General features: G+C 31.0%; 1 protein-coding gene across 3 annotated transcripts in view; it reads right to left on the bottom strand.

Moving 5' to 3' along the window:
* Nucleotides 1–23,564, bottom strand: part of LOC124359208 (fumarylacetoacetate hydrolase domain-containing protein 2A-like) — a 35,628-nt gene extending 12,064 nt beyond the window's left edge. The window contains exons 1-3 of one of the 3 annotated variants that reach the window (XM_046811769.1): nucleotides 23,493–23,564; nucleotides 21,624–21,890; nucleotides 17,935–18,151 (exon numbers count right to left, since the gene is read on the bottom strand). In XM_046811769.1, coding sequence (XP_046667725.1) covers nucleotides 17,935–18,151; nucleotides 21,624–21,790 — 384 coding nt within the window. In that variant the 5' untranslated portion in view covers nucleotides 21,791–21,890; nucleotides 23,493–23,564. Of the gene's footprint in view, nucleotides 1–17,934; nucleotides 18,152–21,623; nucleotides 22,492–23,492 lie in introns of those variants that run through there. The other 2 variants (XM_046811770.1, XM_046811768.1) reach the window with 2 other exon arrangements.
* Nucleotides 23,565–24,552: the final 988 nt, after the last annotated feature.

Raw genomic sequence — 24,552 nt, 5'->3', positions numbered from 1 at the left:
ATAATGCACTACATATAATTCCACAAACTACAGAGGAAAGAAAGCAAGATTTAAACATTATCCAAATAAACGCAGCCATTGACAATAAAACATTATCTCTACACAACATGGCAAGGGCAGACATACCTCCCACTAAAATAACACACTATTTCAAAACCTCAATAAACTGCATCTGCACTAATCTGAATATATGAGGATTGTTTGGACAGTATGTTGCAAAGGCATTGGATCGCCGAAAAGCTGGAAATGAGGTGCGATCTAAGTGGCGCTGTGTGGCTAAGTTCAGTGCGTATCTGGCAGTATCAAGTGAAGGTTATACCACTTGCTATAAACAAGTGTTAAAAATGGCTACAGCAATAAACTCTCACTCTAACTGTGAAGTAGATAACGTCATGAAATGTGACTGAGAAACTTGGGCACCTTAAATTTTGTGCCTGACAGTTACTCTTGACTGAAGAACTCAAAACAAAGAGAATAAGACGAATCCAAAATTTTTTATCTGGTACTATGAATTAGTTACACATTTCTTACCCACATAGTCACTTATGAAGGATGAAACCTGGATTTCTTATGTATATGTCAAACAAAAAGACAACCAATGTAGTAGGGTCACACCTCATAGCAACAAAACTGCTATGGTCAAACCTACAATGAAATATATACACCTAGACATTGTTAAAAATTGTGACCAGATGGTTTTTGGCCAAAATGTATACCCATTTTTTCTATACATTCGTTATATAAAATTGTTTCCATGTGTATTACTGTACACATGCAAAGGCAGCAGAATTTTATTCAATAAGTATTGAAAGGCTTATACCTAGATATGATAAGGGCTTAAATGTAAATTGTAACAATGTTGAAAAAAGTTTAAGAGTTGTTCTTTAAGTGTACATAAAAAAAGCTATAAAAGATAAATTTATTTTATTTATCAAACTTATTTTCCAAACGACCTTTGTATTACTAAAATGTAATAAAAACTGTAATGTCAAACTAAACAGCCAAATCATGTAAAATTCCACTTCCAGACCAATATTAAGAGTCTCAAGTGCTTCATATGTACTCCAATCACAAAAACCTACAAGAAAAAAGCGTCACTTCATTCAGGAAGAGGACTGGGGACATGTCATTTATGAAACACAATTAATAGAAGAATATTATAATATATTATGAACAAATAACAATACAATACTGTATGTTCTACGAAAAACAAGCCTTAAACGAAAACACTTTCTAGAAGCTATACTGTTAAAATTTCAGGGACTAAAATGATTGTATTTGATACAGTTCAGATTGTTAAGGGAAAATGCAATGTTAAGAATGTCATATAATAATAATTACTATCACTAAAAAAGTAATAACATTTCTTTCAATCTCAATTTTTTTTAACACTATAGTTTGAATTCGCAACATTTTAAGTAGACAAATATACAGTACCATATTTATTAATTACATTTTATTTAATGAAAGGAAAAAGAAATATGAAAACAAGTAAATAAAACAGGAATAAAATTATGATAACATTTCAATAAACTAAATGGTTTCAATTTTTTATTTATGGTTTACCATGTTTAAAACTATACACCATTATGATTTAAGAACTAAATTTGGAAATGTGTTAGTCCAAGATAACTTTTGGAGAATAATATTTTTATAAATTATGATTATGTCCTTTGCGAGAACTTTCTCTATTTTTATTGGGTTTTCATATTTACAAATTATTAGTACTATACAATAAAACAGTATATATTGTTTTAAAACTAAACATTTTTTTTAATTAGCAGCATTGGTTGAATCAAACACTAACATTAATAATCTGGTAGAGATAAATAGAAACTTTTTGCAGCTGCTTAGTTCTTATCACTCTAGTTTTTTTACTGATAATAGAAATATATCACTTTGTTTACTCTATTAAGTTTCATTTAGAATTCTGTAAGATTACTAAACTCTCCTCAGTTGAAATGAAGACGGAGTTTGGAATTATATTTAGGAATATATTTAATTTTATTAATGAGAAAACAAAGTCACATGAAAAAGACAATAATCTAAGACACATATGGAACACATTTGATGGATAACCTGAATAATTTATGAACATAAGTTGTATGACATACGAGATTGTATTACAACGTAATACTTAGTCTTAAGAAATTTTATATTTCTGAATCTGCAAATAAATTTCTAAATTTGTAAAAATTTACATTAATAGGGTACAAAAATTATTTCTATTTTTTCACTGCACTTGCTCTTGAAATTTCTAACTTGTTTAATACAAAAATTGTTATACAATCATATCATGTAATAACTAATTACGTTTGTAAATTCTAGGTAACTCTAGAAAAATAATGTTACAGTAATACATATTGGAAAAATGTGATATAACGAATGTATAGAAAAAAATGTATACCCAATGTCCAAAAATCATCTGGTAACAATTTTTAACATTGTCTAGGTATATATATTTCATTGTAGGGTTAAAATTACTATTTATAGCTGTTAAGTAACTTTTTTAAATTCAACATATGTCTTATTATTTTACACCTGAAAAAAGGATACATTACAATACTCAAATATTATGTTCTTTTTAACAATGGCAAATGTCTGAAATTCTTTTATTCTTTCAAATAATACATCATTATTATAAAATGTTATCAAAAACAAAGAAAATGTGATTATTTAACTCCTTAATGGTTATTTTAGGTACCTTAAATAATGTTGTTTTGTTGAATTTTATTTTTACTGAGATATGTTTAGAGAGTTTAGATATATACTATTAAATTTTTAGAAAAATTTTTGTTTCTTTTTTCAAATTTTTCAATTGTTTATATAATGTTCCATTGTTATTTTCACTATATGTGTCTATGTAATCATCATGTACACAAAGCCAGTCTATTTGTCCATTAGATATTTCCAAGATACAATAAATACTAGAAATAAAACCATAAAATACTCCAGAATGGGTGACATGCAACAACACATGGTAGCTGTCTGTGGTAGCTGTCTTCACTGTGTGAGTACAGTAAAATCACCAAGGTGCGAACACTCATGACAGAGCTGCAAGAATTGCTGACATCTAATAGAAAACATCAGAACTACATGCACAACGTACGGATGTCATGGAAAAGCTTCTTGCGTAGTATTACGGCAGACAACAGAATAAAAAAGAAACAATAAAGCATTGCGTATTATTATGTCAGTAGCACAATTTAACACAATCGCTATGAACATAATATTATACCTTAAAGGATAAAACATGGTATAAAAACTATGATTGTTTTCAGAAAAATCTTTAAAATAATAATTGTGTATTATTTAGTTTACATAATAAAACTAATATTTAATCATCTATTTGATCGCCATAACATTTGTTAAAGTTTTGAAAATTTTCATCAATTTATACCAGCATAATTATATGCATGAATGACAAAGGAGCAATAAAACAGAATGTACGTACATATTTGAATTACTTTTTATCTATTTAACTTAAAAATGTGAATCTGCTCATTAATTAGGACTTAGAGATCTACTTTTCTGTGCTATTACTCATTTTCTGAGGGAGAGCAGAGTTTATGAAAAGTTTTAAAAGCATAGTTTAACTGCCAAATCATTTTACATCATAAAATCATTATATACCAAATATATACAGCTTTTAAAGAATTGCAGCCATTTAAAGTTCTTTGTTTGAAGTTTATTTTTGACGATGGAAGGATTGTGAAGGAAACAGGATTTTTTCGGACATTTGCCATCGTTCAGTGAAACAAAAAATCAGTAACACTACATTTCGAGATCTGCAATCTGATCTCTTCTTCAGGTAAATAACTAACCTAATACATAAATACAAACATTGTTAAAATAAACAAATCATATCAAAGCGTTGTGGCACGCCTGAGTCAGGAATCACAACCACCCTGTTGTGTGTCAACTTCACTAACTCTAAAACAAGCACTTAATACAAAACTATACACAACATTATTCATTAAAACTGAGCTACAGAATACATGTCACAATATGTTTGCATTCGTCTACCAACCACCTACAACTGACTTAGGCATCCCACAACGCTTTGGTATGATTTTTAAGCGGCCCATACACTAGACGTGCATTGCACGCCGTGCAGTTTTTTATACTGGCACGCCGTGCTTGGCATGGCACTTTGTGCCTCACACACTGACAGTTTAGTCAGTCCCGTGACGTGCTAGAAGTTGGTTGTGGTATTGTGATATTGTGTAGTATTGTCGTGCTGTGATATTTTACTACTATGCCTCTTATATTTTACTACTAAACATAAAGCGTTAACAGTATTGTTGATTGGTGCGATTCATGACGATAGCAAAGTGAAGAAGAGAAGAAGACAATTATGGACGAAAAATTGGTTAAAAGAGAGAGAAATGTATTCTGATATGAGACTACTGAAAGACTTACGTGAAAATCATAAAAATGATTACAGGATCTACTTGCGAATGGATGACGAAACATTTAGTTATGTGTTGAAAAGGTTAGGCCACGCATCGAAAGACAAGACACTAGATCTGAGAAAAGCTATAACGGCGAAACAACGGTTAGTTGCCACGAAAAATTTTTGTGTCAGCAGTCGACGTGATAAATATAGGAGAGTATTTGCCGCGAGAGAACGAAAAATAACCTCAAAAGACACTACACTCTGAGCACGTAGCGCGGGACTGGTCCACACACTTGCAGGATGGCACGGCAGCAGGTGGCACGGCACGCCGAAAATCAAACCGATCTTGATTGCCATCGTGCCATGCAATGCACGGCGTGCTTAGCACGGAGACCTCCACACACTGGCACGTTTCTTCCAATTTTGGCACGGCGTGCATTGCACGTCTAGTGTATGGGCCGCTTTAGAGATGAACAATATAGCATAATAGAATCATCAAGTTATATTTGGTTCAAACTTACCAGAAAAGTGAATTAAAATTGAACTTTGTCAATAACTTTAATTGAAATTTGGAAATTTTTAAATTTTTAAATTAAGTTATTAATTAATTGGAACTGTTTTATTGTGAATTGTTAATTGGTAATTAATTGAACTTTAATAATTGTTTGAGAGAGTTGTAATCTGAATTGCAGAGACTTGAAAGTTAAGGTTCAACTAGTGAAAAGAAGTTTAAATTTTTATTTTTGAATTTTGAGTGAACTTAGAAGTGAACATTTTTATTTTAGTTATTTCCAAGTGGTATTTGATTTTTATTTTAAACTGTATTATTTTATTTTAGAAGAGAGCTCTGATTTTAGTTTGATATATTGTATTAATATTTTTATTTCTTGCCAAAGGAACTTTTAAATTTACCAAACGGTTTGTCAATTCTTTGTGGAAAATAGAGTGATGAAAATTCTGAAACTTTGGACTTATTAATTTGCCAGTTTAAAACAAATCCATTATTTTAATTTAGAACTGTGATTTTTATTTAAGACAAACCAGATAATATTTAATAGTTTAAAAATCTAGTAATAAATTGTACTGAATATTCACTCGGAGCTTACAAATAAAAAAATATTTTATATCGTCTTGGATGTCTAAATATTAATATCTACAATCAAAGTCGTTATAGTTGCTAAATTTTAAGTACAACTCTCAACTAAGCCGTGCATGAATTAAAAAAAAAAATTCATTTACATGATTGAAACTGTACTGGAGCGAGTGGTATTTATAAAAAATAAAACTTGACTAAAAACATGTGTAGAATCCATTTTTCAAAGTCAATTATGAGTACAAGGAAAGAAAATAAAAGCTGTAGCAAAAATCTAATGATGAAACACTCTTAACACCTTATGTAATTATAAATATTTCACCATTTTTATGTTATCATACAGAATATAGTACAAAATATTAGATTGGTTATAAAATGTAATTTTAGTTTTCAATGGAAATACCAATTTTTCAGAAACATAATTATTTTTTACAATGTTCATATGTACACAATACGTATATTTACGTGGAGTATATTAGTGTAAACTTAGGGCATAACCAAATAAACAGACCAATTTCAAGAAAATGAGACATACTGAACACACTGATATGGTTTTTTTTAATTGCAGTAATTTTATTTCCTACTTAAAACCATATTTCTGCAAAAACCAAACATAAAAAACTCGCTTCATAATTTAATTTGTTTTACATTATTTTTATCCCACTTAATGTTACTTTTATGGCTAAAGTAGTGCACTACCTTATAAACTGTAAACATTAACTTGAATACTACGAAAAAGATCTCAAAGTAACTAAAAATATAAGTAGATTTCACTAGCCATAAAACTGAATGTATACAAAACTGAAATTAGCATGACAATATGTTAATGAAAATCATAAAAAGATTAGCTGAAATAGTAAGTGTTGCGCACTGTCCACGGTCCTTTAGGTGTAGACAAACTGCAAACATTCTTCTACATTATGAAAGACAAATTTTAACTTTGAGTCAAATAAACAGAGTCAAATAAAAAATTACTGCAATTCAAACAACCATTATCCTTCATGAGTTGAAGTCTTGTAAAGAAGAAATAAAGAACTTGAACACTGTCATAAACAGTACTGGAACAAGATAAATGAAACTTTACAATACAAAGTAGCTGATTTACAAGCTCAAAGTTTCCAGATGCTTAAACTGTTATCCAGTCCTTAAAAAATACTACAGGTAACAAAATGGCAGCAGAAAGTGCATAAAACCCAACATTATAAGTCAAGCAACATACAAATATTAAACAAGGTAATAAGAGAGCCTGACTTCATCTCCGAGAATCGTTACAAGCTGTTGCAAAATGACTGTGCATCTGACGACTCTGAAATTGAGGATTTTACTGATAAACCTAGTACTCCACTTAACTCTAAATTGAGACAAGCTTCCAACTTAGAGAAGCAAGAAACTAAAAGAATTCTCTGAAATAAAGGAAAAAACTCTCCATAGTCATAAAAGGACAGAAACTAAAAAAAAGCCTAAAATGCTCATATGTGCTGACAGTCATGGTCGTGACTTAGCTTTTCATTTGAACAAATGTCAAGATTCATTTGAAAGCGGTTGGTTTTTGTGAGGCCTGGAGGTTTTGGCTGGGCAAGTATTAAACTACAAAAACATTGACGGAGAGGACCTGAGTTCTGAGGATGTTCTTGTTATTGCATGTGGGTCTAACGACATAGCTCATAATGAAGCTGAGAAATCAATAACTTTGATCAATGAATCTTTAAATAAATATAAAAAAAAACAGAATAGTCTTAGTTGATTTTCCTGTTAGATATGACTTGAAAGATTGGTCCCTGCATAAACCAAGAAATTAAATCATCTAACGAATCACTGGAGGCTTTGAGTAAAAAATATTCTAGTGTGTCTTTGGTGAAAATTAGTACAGCTAACAGACAATTACACACTCAGCACGGTTTTTACATTTAAATTACAGGGGGAAACAATGGCTAGCTAGAAGTATCTACAAAGTACTACATGAAAGCACTGAGCCTCAAGTCCCGTTGACCAGAAGTGCATGCAACACTCCGGTGGACAGAGTTGAAATCACCTTCAACACAAAATGAAAGTAAAGGTTATGTAGAGCACCCACTGCTGCACGATGTATCTGACTCCATCGAGATGACCTGTGTCACTGTCCTTACTCCAAGCTCAGAGTCACTGGAAGGTGTAGTAATGAAACAGAAATCACAGAGTGAGTTTTTCCAGTGTACTTATTGATGGTGAATCCAGTTCTTTAAACCGGGAGGTTTTGACCCCTTTAATACAGAAATGACTCAACGGCTTAGTTTTGTAGATGTTGATAACGTAGCTTCAGCCAGTGCAAACAAGTTCCGAAGTAAAATTCAACACAATCTACCGAGGTTACCTGGTAACGTTATAAATTAACAGGCCTAATTTTTAAACTATTATTTTGGAATGTTTGCAGTATTTCCAACAAGCTTCCTTTTATTGACATTCTAAATAACCAATACATGACTGATGTACTTTGTATTGCGGAACACTGGTTATCCTCATCAGACATGAAGAGCTTGGTGATACCTGGATATGAAGTTGCTGATTTCTTTGCAAGAGAGAAACATTCTCACGGTGGGGATTTTTTATTGTGTGTTAAAAGTGTACTGAAGTCATCAAATTTGACAAATTATCTTGTTTCTCGGAAGAACTTACCTGTGAGTTAGCAGCGATTGTATTGCCTACTTTCAACACAGTAGTGGTAGCTTTTTATAGATCTCCAGCAAGTAGCTTTTGTCTATTTTATGATAAACTCCATGATATTTTTTCCCTACTGAATTGGCAAAAAAATGAACCTAATTATTGCTGGTGATTTTAATGTAAACTTTCTCAGTAACCATGTGGAAACAAAAGAACTCCTCAACTTGATCAATAGCTTTGGACTTAATATCACTGTCTCCAGAAATAACTAGACCAGGGCTTGGTGATAGTGAAACCTTGGGTAGCTGTATAGACAATCTACTGACTACTGTTCACCCAGACAGAGTACACTCGTCCAGTAATTCACACGCTGGCTTCCGATCATCTGGCCATCCTCTTCGAGGCGTTCTTGGAGTATAAAATGCCACAGACTGTCTCAGAAAAGTCAATAATTAGACCCATTTGTGCCATTGGTACCTCATTTTTTTGTTATCATATCTTAAGCTTATAAATTGGAATGATGTATAAAACCGTTTGAATCTGATATAAATTCTAAGTTCAAGCTCTTTTCTAGATCTGTTTATGTGGGCACTAAACTGTTCTATGCCTCTTAAGACTAAAAAACTTAAAAGTAAGAATATTAATGTTTCCTGGTACCATGATAGCCTAGTTAAAATAAAATCTGAATTAGATAAGCTACATTATATAATTAATAACACCAACTCAGAGAGTAACATTGAATTCAAAACTAGGTACAAGAAACTTAAAACAGTGTATAAGAATGAAATCCGAAAGGCCAAACTTAATTATAATAATGGTGTAATTGACAAAGCTGTAAATAAGAGTAGAGCTGCTTGGGGTTTAATAAATCAAACAGCCAGACCTAATAGTAAATCAGTGATTTCTTCTGTGACACTGGAACCCAATAGTTTTTAATAATTACTTTGTTTGTTCAGTTTGAAGATACATGTAATAATATCCCCCCACTAGTGATAATACATTTTCTTTTTATCTTAACAGGTATTCCAACTTGACCCTTCCATATGTTGATTTTAATTTTATTGAATTTAAAGTTGAAGATGTCTATGCAGCTATAATTAGTTTTAAATAACAGTACATGCTTAGACTGTTTTTGGTGTAAATGCTTCCAATCTTGAAATTATGTGCTGCCTATATTTGTGAAGTATTAACTTACCTATTTAATGAATGTATTAAGTCTGGCATTTTTCCTGATGTATTGAAAGTTAATAAAGTTATTCCTGTACATAAGAAGGGGCCTAAAGATCAAATCTGTAACTATAGACCGATTTCGATAATTCCAGTTGTGTCAAAGGTTTTGGAACGCCTACTTCACAAGCAGGTAGTTTATTATCTGGAAACAAATGGGTTAATTAGTAACTGTCAGTTTGGGTTTTCGGGCTAAACGGAGCACTACTGATGCAGTTCAGTCTTTTGTAAATGACTGTTTTGAGGTTTGGAACTGAAAAATGCTGTTAATTTTAGATCTTATGACCTTTCCAAGGCCTTTGACACGGTCGAACCATAGGGATCCTAATAAGTAAGTTGAGCTACTATGGTTTCAGTCAACTTGCTGTAAATTTTTTCAAGTCATATCTCTCCAATAGGAGTCAATATGTTTACTTAAATGGTTCTATTTCTGAAACTCGCCCTGTTAATTATGGGAGTTCCACAAGGCTCCATTTTAGGTCCAACTCTATTTATTGCATATATAAATGACTTGCCTTCTAATCTGGGCGAGAGCGGTGTAAGCACTTATTTATTTGCTGATGACCTGGGGCCTTACAGTCAGCTCTAAATCAGACTTGAATGTAAAAGTATCGTTGTTCTAAGACTTCGATTATAAACGATTGGTGTGCAGCTAACAAGTTATGTGTTAATAACAAAAAAATCCAGGATTTACAAATAACACTAGCTCATAGGCCCAATGAAAATGATTTCAGTCTCAAGTTTCTTGGAGTACACATCCAGTCTAATCTTAAATGGCAAACTCACATTGATTATGCTGCTTCAAAGATTGCTCGGGGCATTTTCTTAATTAGATCTCTAAAGGTGTTATTTCCTCAAACCTTCAGCTGCAGATATACTATGCTTATGTCCACAGTTGTCTAACCTATGGGATTGTTTTGTGGGGTTACTCACAAGCTGCAAGCAAGCTATTTATTCTACAAAAAAGAGCTGTAAGGCTGCTATGTAAATGTAGGAAACCGCGAACACTGTAAACCTCTTTTTATAAAACTTAATATTTTAACACTGCCTTCTATTTATATATTATATGTGCTCCTGTATGTAAAAGAATAATTTTAACTACCTCTCTAACCATAGTAAAATATCCATAGTTACTATACACGTAATAGAAATAACCTAGTATTAAACAAAATGTAATTTTTTCAAGCACCCCAATCCAGTTTTAAGTATCAAGGAATTAAGCTGTACAATGCATTGCCTTAGTTATAAAAGACTTAAGTAGAACTAATTTTAAAGAACTGTGTAAAAAAATTGTTACTCAAATCTGCCTGTACAGTGTCAATGATTTTTATACTGTATTAAGAGAAAATTTAGAATAGACTATTTTAGCCTAATATTTGACGTTGTTATATGTATGTACATTGCATCTTGACAATAAATGATTTGATTTGATTTGAAATGCAACTCAATAAACTGTAACAAAATATCTGATTTTCATTACATTTGGCATACAAGAAAGCTTTCCCATTATTTGAACATTTTTGATTTTTAAGAGTTTCAAATTGAATGATTATGTGTTCCTAAAATATAATAGTTCAATAGCAAAATGTTTTAAAATGTTTAATGGTGATATCTAGTGATTTTCGTTATTTTTTTCTAATTATATTGCATTAAACGGTGAAAAAGATACACTACATCTGCACTGCAGTTCACTGGTAAAAAAAGGTTTCATGAGTACTTATAAATACTCATTTGAAACCACAGGGATCCACATAATGTCCAATTTGTCCTTCTACGAACTCTCTGATAATAAATTGTAAAATAGTTTTTATAATCATTTTTATTATCAAGCCTCAACAAACAGGTGGCACTGTCAGTTAGTACAAACAAACAAACAATATGTTTGTCATCAACTGCCATTTTCCCCCTGTTCTCTGTATGGTTTTAAAACTCAAACTGAAGCTTACAATTACAATAAATAATTTTCATATTTGCATAGCATCAACTGCAATACAGAACGATACATGTTAACACTAGAATCAAAATTATGTATTTAAACTGCATGCTAAGGTGTATCTAACAATTAATAATTATATAAGCTATTCAGTTCTTTGAGTTAGTAACTAAATACAGTACTACAGCCAGGCCCGTATTTAGGCATGTGCTATTCTGTGCTTACGCACAGGGTGGCAAGATTTGAAGGGGGGGAAAATGTTAAATTATATCTTTCATGTTCATGATCAAATATTTATAAAGAATTAAAATAATTATGATGTTATGTTTTATTACTCTTGAGCCATGTCGTTACAAGGTTGTTTGAATGATGGCAGCGCACATGTACATGTACACTACTGTACATATATCATTATACACTAAAGAAACTAGTATTTATTACTTTTTGATTTAGTTATAAGATAACACTAGTCAATGTGAGTGAACTAATCAAATTAACTTACGTTATTTTATTTATTCATTCATTCCAACAGGAAACTCCACTTATAATGTAAATAAAATAATTAGTCAAGCAAAATGAAGAAGAACCTAATATTCAAGAAAAATCATTGGAATAAATAACTTTAACAGAACTATAATAATGACTAAATTAAGTGACCATGTAGCTTAACTATCACAAAATAAGCAACGAATAATAGAGGCAATGAAATATATAACAATATAATTCATAGTACAATAAAACAGAGAAATTAAAATGTAACAATATGGTAAAAATAGAAGATAAACTTAACAATAACAAGCTATGAAAAATGCAATAAAGTTATAACAATAATTGGATAACAAAAAGTAGTAATGGTTCATCACAAAAATGTAAACAAGAATAATACAAATGTAAATCAAACAATCAGTTACTTGATGATTCTGTGCCCCTGTGTAGATGCAGTTAATAAGGCCTGCATCCAAAATTTGCATCGCAAGATCTCTGCAGCGATATTATATGATATTAAATAAATTGCTTTGTATTTTAGTATACAGTTTAGTAAATAAGCAATCTAACTCTTAATTTGATTATCTAATGTATTATTAATATTTTGAATAAATACAAACTCTCAGGGAAAAATTATATAAGCAAAATACTGTGTGGGAGAGAGAATTATGGAACACCTCCCAGAAAAAAGGCTCCGCGCATACTCCTTAGGAAAATGTATTCTGAAAATGACATTTTACACTGTTTTAGTGCTTAAAATTTAGTATTTTTTTCTACTCAGTGGTCTTTATAGCATTCATATGAAGAGGTTGAAGGAAAATACAGAATCAATTGATTTAGCAATCAAGAAATTACAACAGTCAAGAAATAAATTAAAGTTTGTGACCAAAACCAAACAAAACTTAATGTTTGTGTATTGAATGAACCACATAATATGTAATACATTTTTTAATAAATAAATAACGAGTTATGTATTAAAAGTAAATTTTGATTTTGGTCAATTTTCCTGATTTTAATACCATTATTCCAGAGCCAAGGTGGTACAAACACATTCCTTTGCATCCTCCTGCTGGCACCCATGATTTGTAGTCATAGATATGTTTACAGGTGTACTATTTATAAAAGATCATGACATCATTTAGTTAACTATTTCTAGATGGTTTTAAGTCAAGACTTGACAACATTATTATTCTTAAATTAATTGTGGCAGTTATATCACTTTATGTTTGGAGCCTGATTTCATATCACAGACTGGCCTGATTTCATAACAATAGGATTGCAACATAAATCTTATTCTAGAGACAATGTGTAGTAAAAGTTTAAGTTTGAAACTAACAATTAAGATATGAGTACAAGGAGAAAAATAAATCCCAGACATAAAATCACAACTCCATATCAATAGTCTATATCCCTAAATATGTATTTTGCTTGTCATGACTTTGTGCCTTTTCTTTTATTAATTAATATAATTCACAACTTCTGATAGCTCATAAAATTAAGGAGTAATAAATGAACAAAAATAAAAGTTAAAAATAACTACTCCTTATAATATTAAATTCAAATTTTATATTAGTAATAAAAAATAAATTAAAACTGAATCAATTTTTAATGAGAAATTGAAGAAAATACTTTCTAAAGCTACATTTCATGACTGCAGAGTTATATTTTTTAATTGTTACATATCCTAGATATTTTCAAGAGAAATATAAATAGTAATATTTTCAAAAATTGGCATTTGTGTACAGGCATGACAAAAAATTACCCTTATAAACAATTACCGTTTCCAAAAAACTAAGAATATACATTTGTATATTTTTTCTTGATGAACTTGTGGTTATTTTGTATGTCTCAAAAATTAAATAACTTGCCACCAATAAAGGAAGGGAAAACTTAGAAATTTACTATGCACCTCCAAAAAAATGTAATTTATCTTTTTAATTTTTTTTATAAATAAAAATTGTTACTCAAATTAATGGGCAAAAGCCTTTGTATAAAACACATTATTTGGGTGAGGCATACATTTCGTTGTTGTTAAAACAGACTCACACAGTGCTGAAAACAGAGTGAGCCTTTGAATGTTCACATTTGCACCAAACCCAGATTACACTTTAACCCAAAATTAAAAATTAGTTTCTTTTGAAATAAATAAAGGGAATATTGATGGAAATCTGGTTTATGTCATTTTATTAAATGTCTAATGGAGCAAATGGTAAAAATTATCAAAATAATTTGAACAAAAGTTTAGTTTTACGAACGAAACACGGTTTTTTATTTAAGTAAACAGCAAAGATCGCACATTAAACAGTCAGAAGATATTTACAACGTAATATCTAAATGCTAAATTTCACAAAATTGGGATCATTGGTGGGATCTCTAACAGTGATTATGGATGGATAAAGAGCCTATATTATAGCGTTTTATTACAAAATCAATTTTCCTTACTATGGGTTATCCAAACTACAACTCTCACAAATGGATTTTGTCCATTTCAATTTAATCTACACTTTGTATGTGGAAGAAAGTAATAATAAATCCAACAAGAAAAATAATAATATGCAAACTAAAGTGGCTGTATTTTCTTCTTGGCAATACTTTCCATTTCAAAACTCACGTCTTCCCTTGAATTTACACTTATCTCAATATCAATATAAAGCACAAGAGCTTTAAAAATATAAACATGATTGTTTGATGATTAATTCATACTCTGTTTCTGAGAAGAAGGGAGATGATTACTAGGAAACAATAGATTGATCAAGGAAAGTTCAACTGCCAGGAAAACATATTCACTTATAGTTAATTCATGGAATTTCCGCAATCTGGCTATGATGTAATTCATCTATAGTTAATTCATGGGATTTCCACAATCTGGATATGATGTAATAAGCTGAGAAATGTTTGCTGTTATTATATATGTCACATAACTAATTACTTCATTTATTCAACTGACAAATTTTAATTTCCATCTAGAGAATTAATTTAGATTCAGTACATTTTAAAATGTTTATGACAAAACAAATCAATCACAAAACACACTACATTCTCCATTTTTAGCATTTTTCATGAGTTACACAGCACATGCTACAATGATAGTGGAGTGCCAACTATAACACACTTTATTTATAGTTAGACCTTCAGCTTTCTGGTCAGAGATTTCGTGACCAGAAACCTCAACCTTAACTTGTAAGCATTTTGATTCCATCAATCTCATGATTTCCATTAATTTGAAAGCATCAGAGATTTCAAAATAATGGCACACCACTTTAATCAGTACTTCACCAACATTGCTGATAATACCTTGAGGTCTGCTGGCCACGTTTCAAATCGATCTATATCTGTGCCTTCTGTCAAACAGAACTATAATGGCCATATAAGTCTAAATGAGCTCTTAACAACTAATGAGCTTCAGCTAAATAAGATTACTTCTAGGATTATTAAATTTTGCAAAGAGGAACTTCTATTACTGCTTGAGTATGAAACCAATTTATCAACTTTTTCAGGGATTTACCCTCCAGTCTGAAAATGGCTAAAGTCATTCCGATTCACAACAAGGATGACACAGGACTTTAACTTTAAGCCAATATCTTTGATTTCAACCTTCTAAAAGATTATTGAGAGAATTGTTGTATCAAGGCTCTTTCGACATTTTGATATCAATGGTCTGCTTACTGAGAGTCAGCTGTGAGTCAGTTTGTGAAGGCAGGTCGACAGTGACAGGTTTAGGACAGGTTTAGAAGATCTGGTTGAAGAAATAATCAACAGCATTGAAGATGGCCAAAGTGACACAGGATTCAGATTCAGATTCAGATAATTCTTTATTCATAGGTATTACAGTCAATACATTGAATAGTGTCATTAACTTAAAAGTATTCAACATTTCTTAAAATTAGGCTAATTTTACTTTATTGCATTTATAATTCCTTAAAAGAGTATAATACTTTGATTGTTAGGTAATCCTTAAGTATTTTTTTAAACTTATTGAATGATGGTTCAGCCTTAATATGTTCTGGAATTTTGTTAAAAAATTTAATTCCTGCATACTGAGGTTTCTTGCAAAAAAATGCCGAATGATGAGTGGGAATGGCAAAATCTTTACTTTGTCTGGTGTTATACATGTGAAAATCACTATTAAATATTTGATCATGATATCTTTGTTTTAAAGATACAATTACTTCGTAAACATAAAGGCCATAAACTGTAAGAATGTTTAATTTTGAAAAGTGTTCTTTAACTGAGGTTTTTGGTTTCAGGTTCTGAATAATTCTAATAGACTTTTTTTTGCATTTTCAGAATAGAATCAAGATTTTTTTGGCTAGTTGCACCATATAAGGAGATTCCAAAACTGATAATTGAATGAATGTAAGAAAAATATATGATTTTCAGTGTATTATGATCACATAGGTGTCTTAATTTGCTCAATGCATAAACACCAGATGATATTTTTGACATAACCTTCTGGACATGTGCGTCCCAGCTGAGGCTATGGTCCAGTTTCAAACCTAGAAAGTTTGTTTCATTTACTTGATTAATTTCAAAATCACCTGTACAGATTTTTGGATCAGATTTATTTTTAATGTTTCTTTTTTGAAAGGAGATGAGATTAGTCTTTTCAAGACTAAGCAATAAGTTATTTTTGGTAAAGTATTGTGAAAGGTCTGTTAATATTTTATGCAATTTAATTTCTATATCATTCCAGGAAGGTTCATTTATATTAATACTTGTGTCATCTGCATATAAGCAAATGCCACTTGAACAACAGAGTTCTGGAAAATCTGTTAAATAGCAAACAAATAGTATTGGTCCTAAAATTGATCCCTGAGGGACGCCATGTTTTATGAGTTTTGCATTCAACACACAGGAATATTCTTAGGTCTCAGCAAAGCTTTTAATTGCTTGAGCCATGATCTAATTCTGTCAAAGCTGAGTTATCTATGAATTCATGGAACAGCACTTCAGTGGTTTGCCAGTTATCTGGAAGGCAAATCTTAAATCGTGGAACTAACCAACTAAATCAAAGGTGAAACATACAAGACAATATCTACTCCACTACCTGTCTCTAGAGGTGTCCCTCAGGGATGAGTGTTGGGGCCAATTTTATTTATATTATTTCATTCATATTTACCATCATGTACGTTCCCCTCCTCTCTCCCTCTCCGTCCTTAAGCTAGTTTAATAATAAAAATATACAACTTAATTTTGAAAAAAAAACCAATTGGTTTCCATAACATAAAAATTAAGTAAGCAACCAAGAGTTGTGGTTTGATTTAGAAGTAAATAACCATAACATTGAACTATTAAAATACACAACATTTTTGATTAATGAAAATTTATTGTGGGATAAGCGCATCCATATTTTGCTTAAAAGATATCCACACGCTTATTTGCACCCAGGTCAATGGCCAAACTCTATTCTCTAGATACACTAAAATGTATTTATTATGCTCACATTCACTGACAAATATTTTTAGAAGTTACACTATATGGAGTAACAAACAATAAAAACTTAACAAGTATTCTTCGTTTACAAAACAAAAAAAAGCAATTTGCATAATTAGTAATCTGAATAAACTGGAATCCGTTAAGAATTTATTTGCAGAATTAATTAGATACCATGACAGTGTTCAGGTTATATGTCTTAGAGACCATAATTGCTGCAAAAATCAATGGTGACCAACTTGACAACCTGCCAAAATTAGAGACTCATCATAGTTATTTCACAATAAATATAAACAAATTAACAATAGAAACATTCTCTAGACATTTACAATAAAATAAATCAACCTCAGCAGGTATAAAAACTTATATCTAAAATTCTAAATGACATTCTCTCAATTGAAAATTTAAACTGTTTAAAAAACATTTAAAGAATTACTTAACTGGAAAAGCTATATACTCATTTGATGAATTTCTGGAACGAATTTTCAAAGTTTAATATATTTTCAATCAATTAATCATTTTTATAATAAGAACAGACAAGGATAGACAAGTTGGATAGTTACATTATCTACATAGGATTCATTTATTTCTTAGGTTAGTTTAAATTATGTCATTCTATATTATTGTACAAATTATGAATAAAGTATATTTGAATTGCATGTTTAGACAATCCTTACTGTCCATAAAATTACAGTATTCTTTCAAAATCATCACAAATATGCTCACCTTGGTATTTGGAGGATGTGTGACCTTGCCATTAGGACTGACAATGGTGCTAGGGAACTTGTTGAAGAAGAAAGGTTCAACTGGATAGGGCTTCTTTTGTTCATCACAGTGTGCTTTATAGTTAAGTCCTACACAGAGTATCTTGTCTGGTCGTGTAACCGGAGCAAGCAACTCCACCTCAGACAGTTGGTTAGTTGACTTTCCTTCCCCAACAATCCTATAACAAATTCAGGGTTAACATGTAGGGATAACTAACAAGAGACCACTCACACACTGGACATGTTCTAGGATAAAGAGACTAAAGCTATTCAGAATAAATGAGGAAGAAATGTAACAACATGCAATAGACATATTTAAATACACCCCACAAGATACGTTACATTTCATTTTCGTATTTTGTAAATTTTAATTTCCATTGTCGAATTAAGCTATTGTAAATTGAACGGTATTCAAGGCTCCTAACACAGCCCTCGGCTACTTAATGTTAAGCTTTTAATACAAAAATTAAAAATTTTAAACTGTGATAAAATAATTACATTCTTGAAATATTTGAACACAGTTTGAAATATAAAACACAGATGTGAATTATCACACTGTGTAAGCCTAAGAACTAAGATTACAGTAATCTGCTTTATCTCGAGAAACAGATTATTTTTCTACTCAGTCTTGAAATGGTATTTTACATTTTGGGGTTAGAACATCCAAAAGGATAAATAATTACTCACTTAACATCTAAGAATGCAAGCAACGTGTAAAATTTTAACTTTGTACACATAAACCTTCAGTAAGCGTAAGCAATAAGTAAACATTTAGCTTTTCTTTTCATATTCTAGCAATTGATTTTCTTTCCTGCCTCTAGAAAAGCAACATTTTTAACACACTACATAAGACTAACACACATTCCATCTATCTTAGTCTGTATAAATCTTTTAATTTAATTTTCATATATGAAGCCTCAATAGGCGTAAACATTTTTCACTATCATTTTTTTCTAAAGGTTTGGTTCTATCATTCTGTAAAGACCAGTTTTACTAAAAATTCTGGGTAGGGTACGATAAGCGGACCCGGTTTTTTATATTGAAGAATGTAATCATCGATACCTAATATTCGCATCTCAAATCCTAGACTACCAATCGATATAAAAGTATATATAGTCCTCAATAACAAACATGTTTTAAATTAAAATGTGAATTTAATATTAACAGTGTTCAAACCAATTATTATAACCAAAATTAGGAAAACTGAAGACTGCTCCTCTCACAGTTACATTTGTTTCTTTCCCAAAAATTCCACATAATGGGTTTTTTGGTACGAGTTCTACACGTTGAAGCCACGAAAAATATGTCTTATCATTTTTCAAAACAATGTCATGTTGTTTTCTAAAATTGACTGCCATTTTTAATAATCAAATGTTACTTATGTAAAATTGAAATATTACCTTATGTGTATTATTTGAAAGTGTTTACAGCTGTCGATATAGATTATTTAAGTTAATTGTTCAAAATAATTCATTAGTATCGATTGATTATATCGATAATTATGATTAGGTAATATCGTTTGCCAATTTCAATATAAAAAACCGGGTCCGCTTATCGTACCCTACCCAAACATCTAAGTATGAGTATATCGTAAACTTTTTTTGTGCTTCTTAAATCTCCAGAGGTGGTACAGTTCTTAAAATCTGATTGTTTCTAAAAGTTAAATTTACAATTTCTTTTGGTTATCAAAACCCCTATTTAGTTTCTTAAATTATTAGAGTTGGTAGTGATTATTTGTGTCTACAAAACTTTCATCTTTGTTACAGAGCAGTTAGCAACCCAACGTGAATTGTAAACAAGCAAGTGCTAAGCACTTCTCGACCTGCTGACTGGGACCATTTCTTCTGACAAAAATTTATTAAATGTAAAATAATACACAAATAAACACATGCTTGGACAAATCTTAAATTAACACTATTTTGAAACATCATGTTTTTATTTGCTTCATCAGTCATTCCATTGAAAAGGAATCCTAGATATAAAATTTAAATATTGTTTTATACTTTTAGTTTTAGTGTTATTGGTAAGAGAAAATCTGAGCTGGCAGAATCAATAATCTATTTTTATAATTATTTTTGTTTTTATATATTTTATGTACTGTTAATTAACATGTTCCTGTTAGCCTCTTCTCATTTGAAGTTATAGGTGGTTTTGAAAAAAATAAAAGAAGAAGAACACCTTGATCAGCTGTTTAGTGACATTTGGAGGGAAACCCTTGTTAAGTGTACTCTTCAGTTACATATTAGTTTTAATCAAGTTGATGATAAGAAACTTGGAAATTTATCTAGTTGTAAAGGCCAGAAGTCCTTCCTGTCCATAACAGTAAAAGTAAGAAAGTTTGTTTATTTGAATAATATTAAATGAAACATTTAATTAAACAATGCATTTTGTGTTAACAATCTAAATTAACATCAAAATGTAAAATTGTTTTTACTTTCCATTTATATTACATTTTTTTAAATATCCCGTCGGTGACACTTTTTCATTATTATAGTTTGGTAAAGCTTTCAAAGTATTTACCTTTACAATAAACTTTTTTACTGCAACCAATAATTTTATATATGCCTAGGCCTACCTCTAAGAAATTTATTTGTTTTTAGATATGACTTCAAATATAGAGAAACATGCTATGGAAAAAACTAGACAGCGAGTTTAAAAATGCAGCAATACATTGAACTTTATCAGCAAGTTTGGAATAATCACTTGAAGACAGATGCAGAAGAAACAAAAAAAGGCTAATAAGAAAGAAGAATTAATGGCAGGTAGGTCAACAAAATCAGGTAAAATTGGGGTACAATTAAAGTGTTTAAAGGAAACCAAAATAAAAAGACAATATAGGCAGAAACAGAATACAAAGACAAACCAGCCCAATGAATTTGATGAATATATGTCACCTTTCCTAAGTCAAGTTGTTAGTTCAAGAGAAACATTTATGGTACTCAGAAATGAAGAAGCAGATACAGATTCTGAAGAAGAAAACCAATTAAAACTCTTAGCTAGACCTGTGTCTAAAGATGAAATTAAGACAGGACAGTTTGTTCTTATAGAATACTAGCAGTGGTGGGCGGAGGCTTTCATGATCAGACCATCTAGAATTTGATCTTTTATTGATAGGTACTACCTCAAGTCAAGGGATGTATTTCATATGTTGCCATCAATGCAGAGCACCACCAAAGATGCTGCTGTAGCTCACACTGATGGCTAGAGGCACTTGTGTCAGGCCGATATGCACTTTTATTCTCAGAAAGTCAAAATTTAAAAAAGTCTGTTATTTGGGTCATACTCCCCTAGTTTTAAGCATTATTGTAATTTTACTTAGGGATTAAAAGATGGTGTAACGACTGACATCAGCAGCAACCAATACAAGGTTGACTCACGATCACAACAAAACCACGTAATGCCCAGCACAGATGTAAAACAAGGAAGTACTGTACTGCGCCGCACAAGAAATGTAGTCCAACTTTTAATATTCTAAAAGTTCACCATTTGTCATTGTCATCCCTTGAAATCTTATATTATTTTGTTCAGAAGGACGATAGCAATAAGTTAATAAATGCGAAACTTGTATTTTGCCACTTGAGCCATTAATTTGACATTTACCAATATATCTATAAGATATTCAGTTTTATAATTTTGGTGTAGGCTACTTACCTTTTGGCTTTCTCTAAAAGTGATGGTCCATTTTCCAGGAACTGAACTAAGTTGTTAGGAATTGAAGAATCAACAGCACTTATGTCAATAACATCCCCCTCCTGAGTAAGTTGCACTCCTAACCTTTGAGGACCTCCTTTAAGACATCTGAATTGTACAAAACGCATTCTCAGAGGATTATTAGACACCGAAAATTGCCTTTTCAAATTTACTGAATTATTTATGCACTTCAGAATTTGCCCAGGATGAGATTGTGTGGCTGGTAATCTATGAATAGAAAATCTTGAGTACTTCCCACATGAAACAAAAAATCTTGAGGATACTATTTTTATTGCCATTTTGGATTTTTAACCAAGAGCTAAGTCGATTAAAATGATAAAATCACAATATCTAACCGATAGTAGATTACAAGCACACTTATTAGTTTCAACAATCTCGCTATTCAATTTAATTTCTTAACCTTTTTCTTTGTATCTAAATGTTGTGTGTCCACTTAATATAAAAATTAAATTGACTGTCAGAATAATTGCACAATTTACTAAACTGTTGAGGTATGCAATAAATGGGTAAAACTCATTATAATAACCTGCTAACCTATTAAGTTAATAAAAATAACAAGCAGGCGAAGCGGCAGAGCGGGTTATACAACAGACGACACTACAATTAACCACGGACAACCAACACTACACTGACGCTGACGCCAACTGCAACTTTACTGCTGTCTGCTACAGCTACAGTGTAGTAGTGAGCGCGCTACCCGACTGAGACACAAACTAAAGAACTACATTATTGACGATGAAGTTGATAAGAACGGTAAGACGAAGTAACTTTTTGTTCACATGTCTTAACGATATTTACAAGTCCACGATTAAATATGGCAAAGAGAACTGAGCTACTATTCTTTCAGATAGAATAAGTATATGGTGGAACAGAGGCGGGCTCATAATTAAATTAGGAGGGGAGTGGGACACATGTAGGGACTCCATGATCCATATTTGTAGGGATTATTCCATATTTTAAAATGTAGTATATACTCCAACACAACCTTTTAAATAAAAAAATATTATGTTTACAACTGGGTTACTTTTGACGTGCACTTTTCAAATACAATTACGTTACGTTATTAATTAATTACGTTAGAAACTATAGTATTGTTTTATACAGTAAATATCGTATCCAACACATTTCCATTACGGGTAGATTTTATTATGCTTATGAGGTTTTATAGCAAATGTTTTCCATCTTATAGCTTAAACTTTTTAGTGATAGTCACTAAGAATATTTACATATATAGGAATGTGCACCAAACGCAGTGACATTTTCTGTTAGTGTCCTGGGCTTTATCAAATCGCGTTAAAACTAAGAAAAGTTGTGGCTAATCGCATATTTGTTAGGTTATCAGTGTTCACATTTATTAAATTTTGCTATGAATATACAAAATAATCATTAATATTGATAGATGTTAGATCTCAATTGAATAAACACTTTCAGAATTTCCAAGGCACGGTAAGCCATGGTACGTAGTAAATCACATTTTAGTGTATTATATTGCTGCATTATTCACCTTAGTGAAAATATTACGTGCAATTGCAATTATATGAACTTAATTGAATAGGTACCATATCAACGCATCTTACTATAAAATTCCTTAAATTTATGTACGTAAATAAAGATATAAAGGTAGAGTCCAATTACTAAGCCAATAAAATTGAAAATGATTAATTTTACCGCACTCCTAGCCCTTTCGAATACTATTATCCAATCTGAACGGGTAGAATTTACAGTATGAGTTTAATATTAACAATTTAATATAAATAAATAACTTAATTAGATGAGCTACAGCTCTTAAAATAGCAATAAATATAACACCTGTTAGACCAATTTAAACATACAGTAAATCTCACATACACTGGTTCACTAATACGGTACCTACACAGCCCGCGACAGAGATAATGTGACCTTGTAATATAAGTTGCGAGCGATAACATTTTGCCTCTTAATCGATAAAAAAAGTAGAACGTAACATAAAAATGAACAGTTCGAACTGAATTATATCATTGGTATACAAAATAACATTTATGGCATCAAAAACATTAGGATAAAAATTCTATTTTACATAATAAAACTTTATGAACGCTCTAGTAACTTATCTCATTAAGTTAATATTTATAATGCGCATCTCCAACTTACCTAGTAGATGTATTTCCAAAAGAATCTAACGTTTCTAGATCCGCATGATAGTGAAAGATAGTAACGATATACTTAAAATTTTCAATAATGTCATCACTGATGGGACTGTCAAAATTCATCTTCTGTCTGTCTGTATGGCTACCTGTCTATCCGCCTGTTTGACGCAAGACGTCTCAAGAACGATATCTATAGAATATAAATTTTGGGTCGACGAGGAATTTTTATTCGCAAACGATGCAAACATTTGTGGCTTTCTTTCATACAACTGTTATCAATTCAAGGACACTGCCTTGAAAGCATTAATCATGGTACCTAGTTGTTATTACTAACTTATGCATGTCACAACGCTCTGGTATTATTTGTTTATTTTAAACAACATTGTAGGTTATGTGTTATGTTAGCTATTCACATGAAGATGATCTCAAAACGTAGTGTTACTGATTATTGTATCACTGAACGATGGTAAATGTCCGGAAAATCCTGTTCCATTTACAATCCTTCCATCGTCAAAAACAAACTTTAAATAAAGATGTCCGTGTTGTCAGTTCAGACAGCTACTAATAAACATTCAAGTAAACATTTTTGGAAATCTAACTACATGTTTAGACTGTATTTCTTCAAGGTTTATAAAGTTCAGTGAGTGTACTAAAAATGTGTTTTTAAACCCCAAACCGACCTCAGAATCTAACGTCTATCTTACAAAAAGCAGATAGGATGGTAAATCGATTTTAATTTGTAT

The sequence above is a fragment of the Homalodisca vitripennis genome, chromosome 4 (assembly GCF_021130785.1).
Source record: "Homalodisca vitripennis isolate AUS2020 chromosome 4, UT_GWSS_2.1, whole genome shotgun sequence".
Lineage (NCBI taxonomy): Eukaryota > Metazoa > Arthropoda > Insecta > Hemiptera > Cicadellidae > Homalodisca > Homalodisca vitripennis.
The sequence above is the reverse complement of the archived record's forward strand: the minus strand, read 5'-3'. Positions and strand labels throughout refer to the sequence as shown.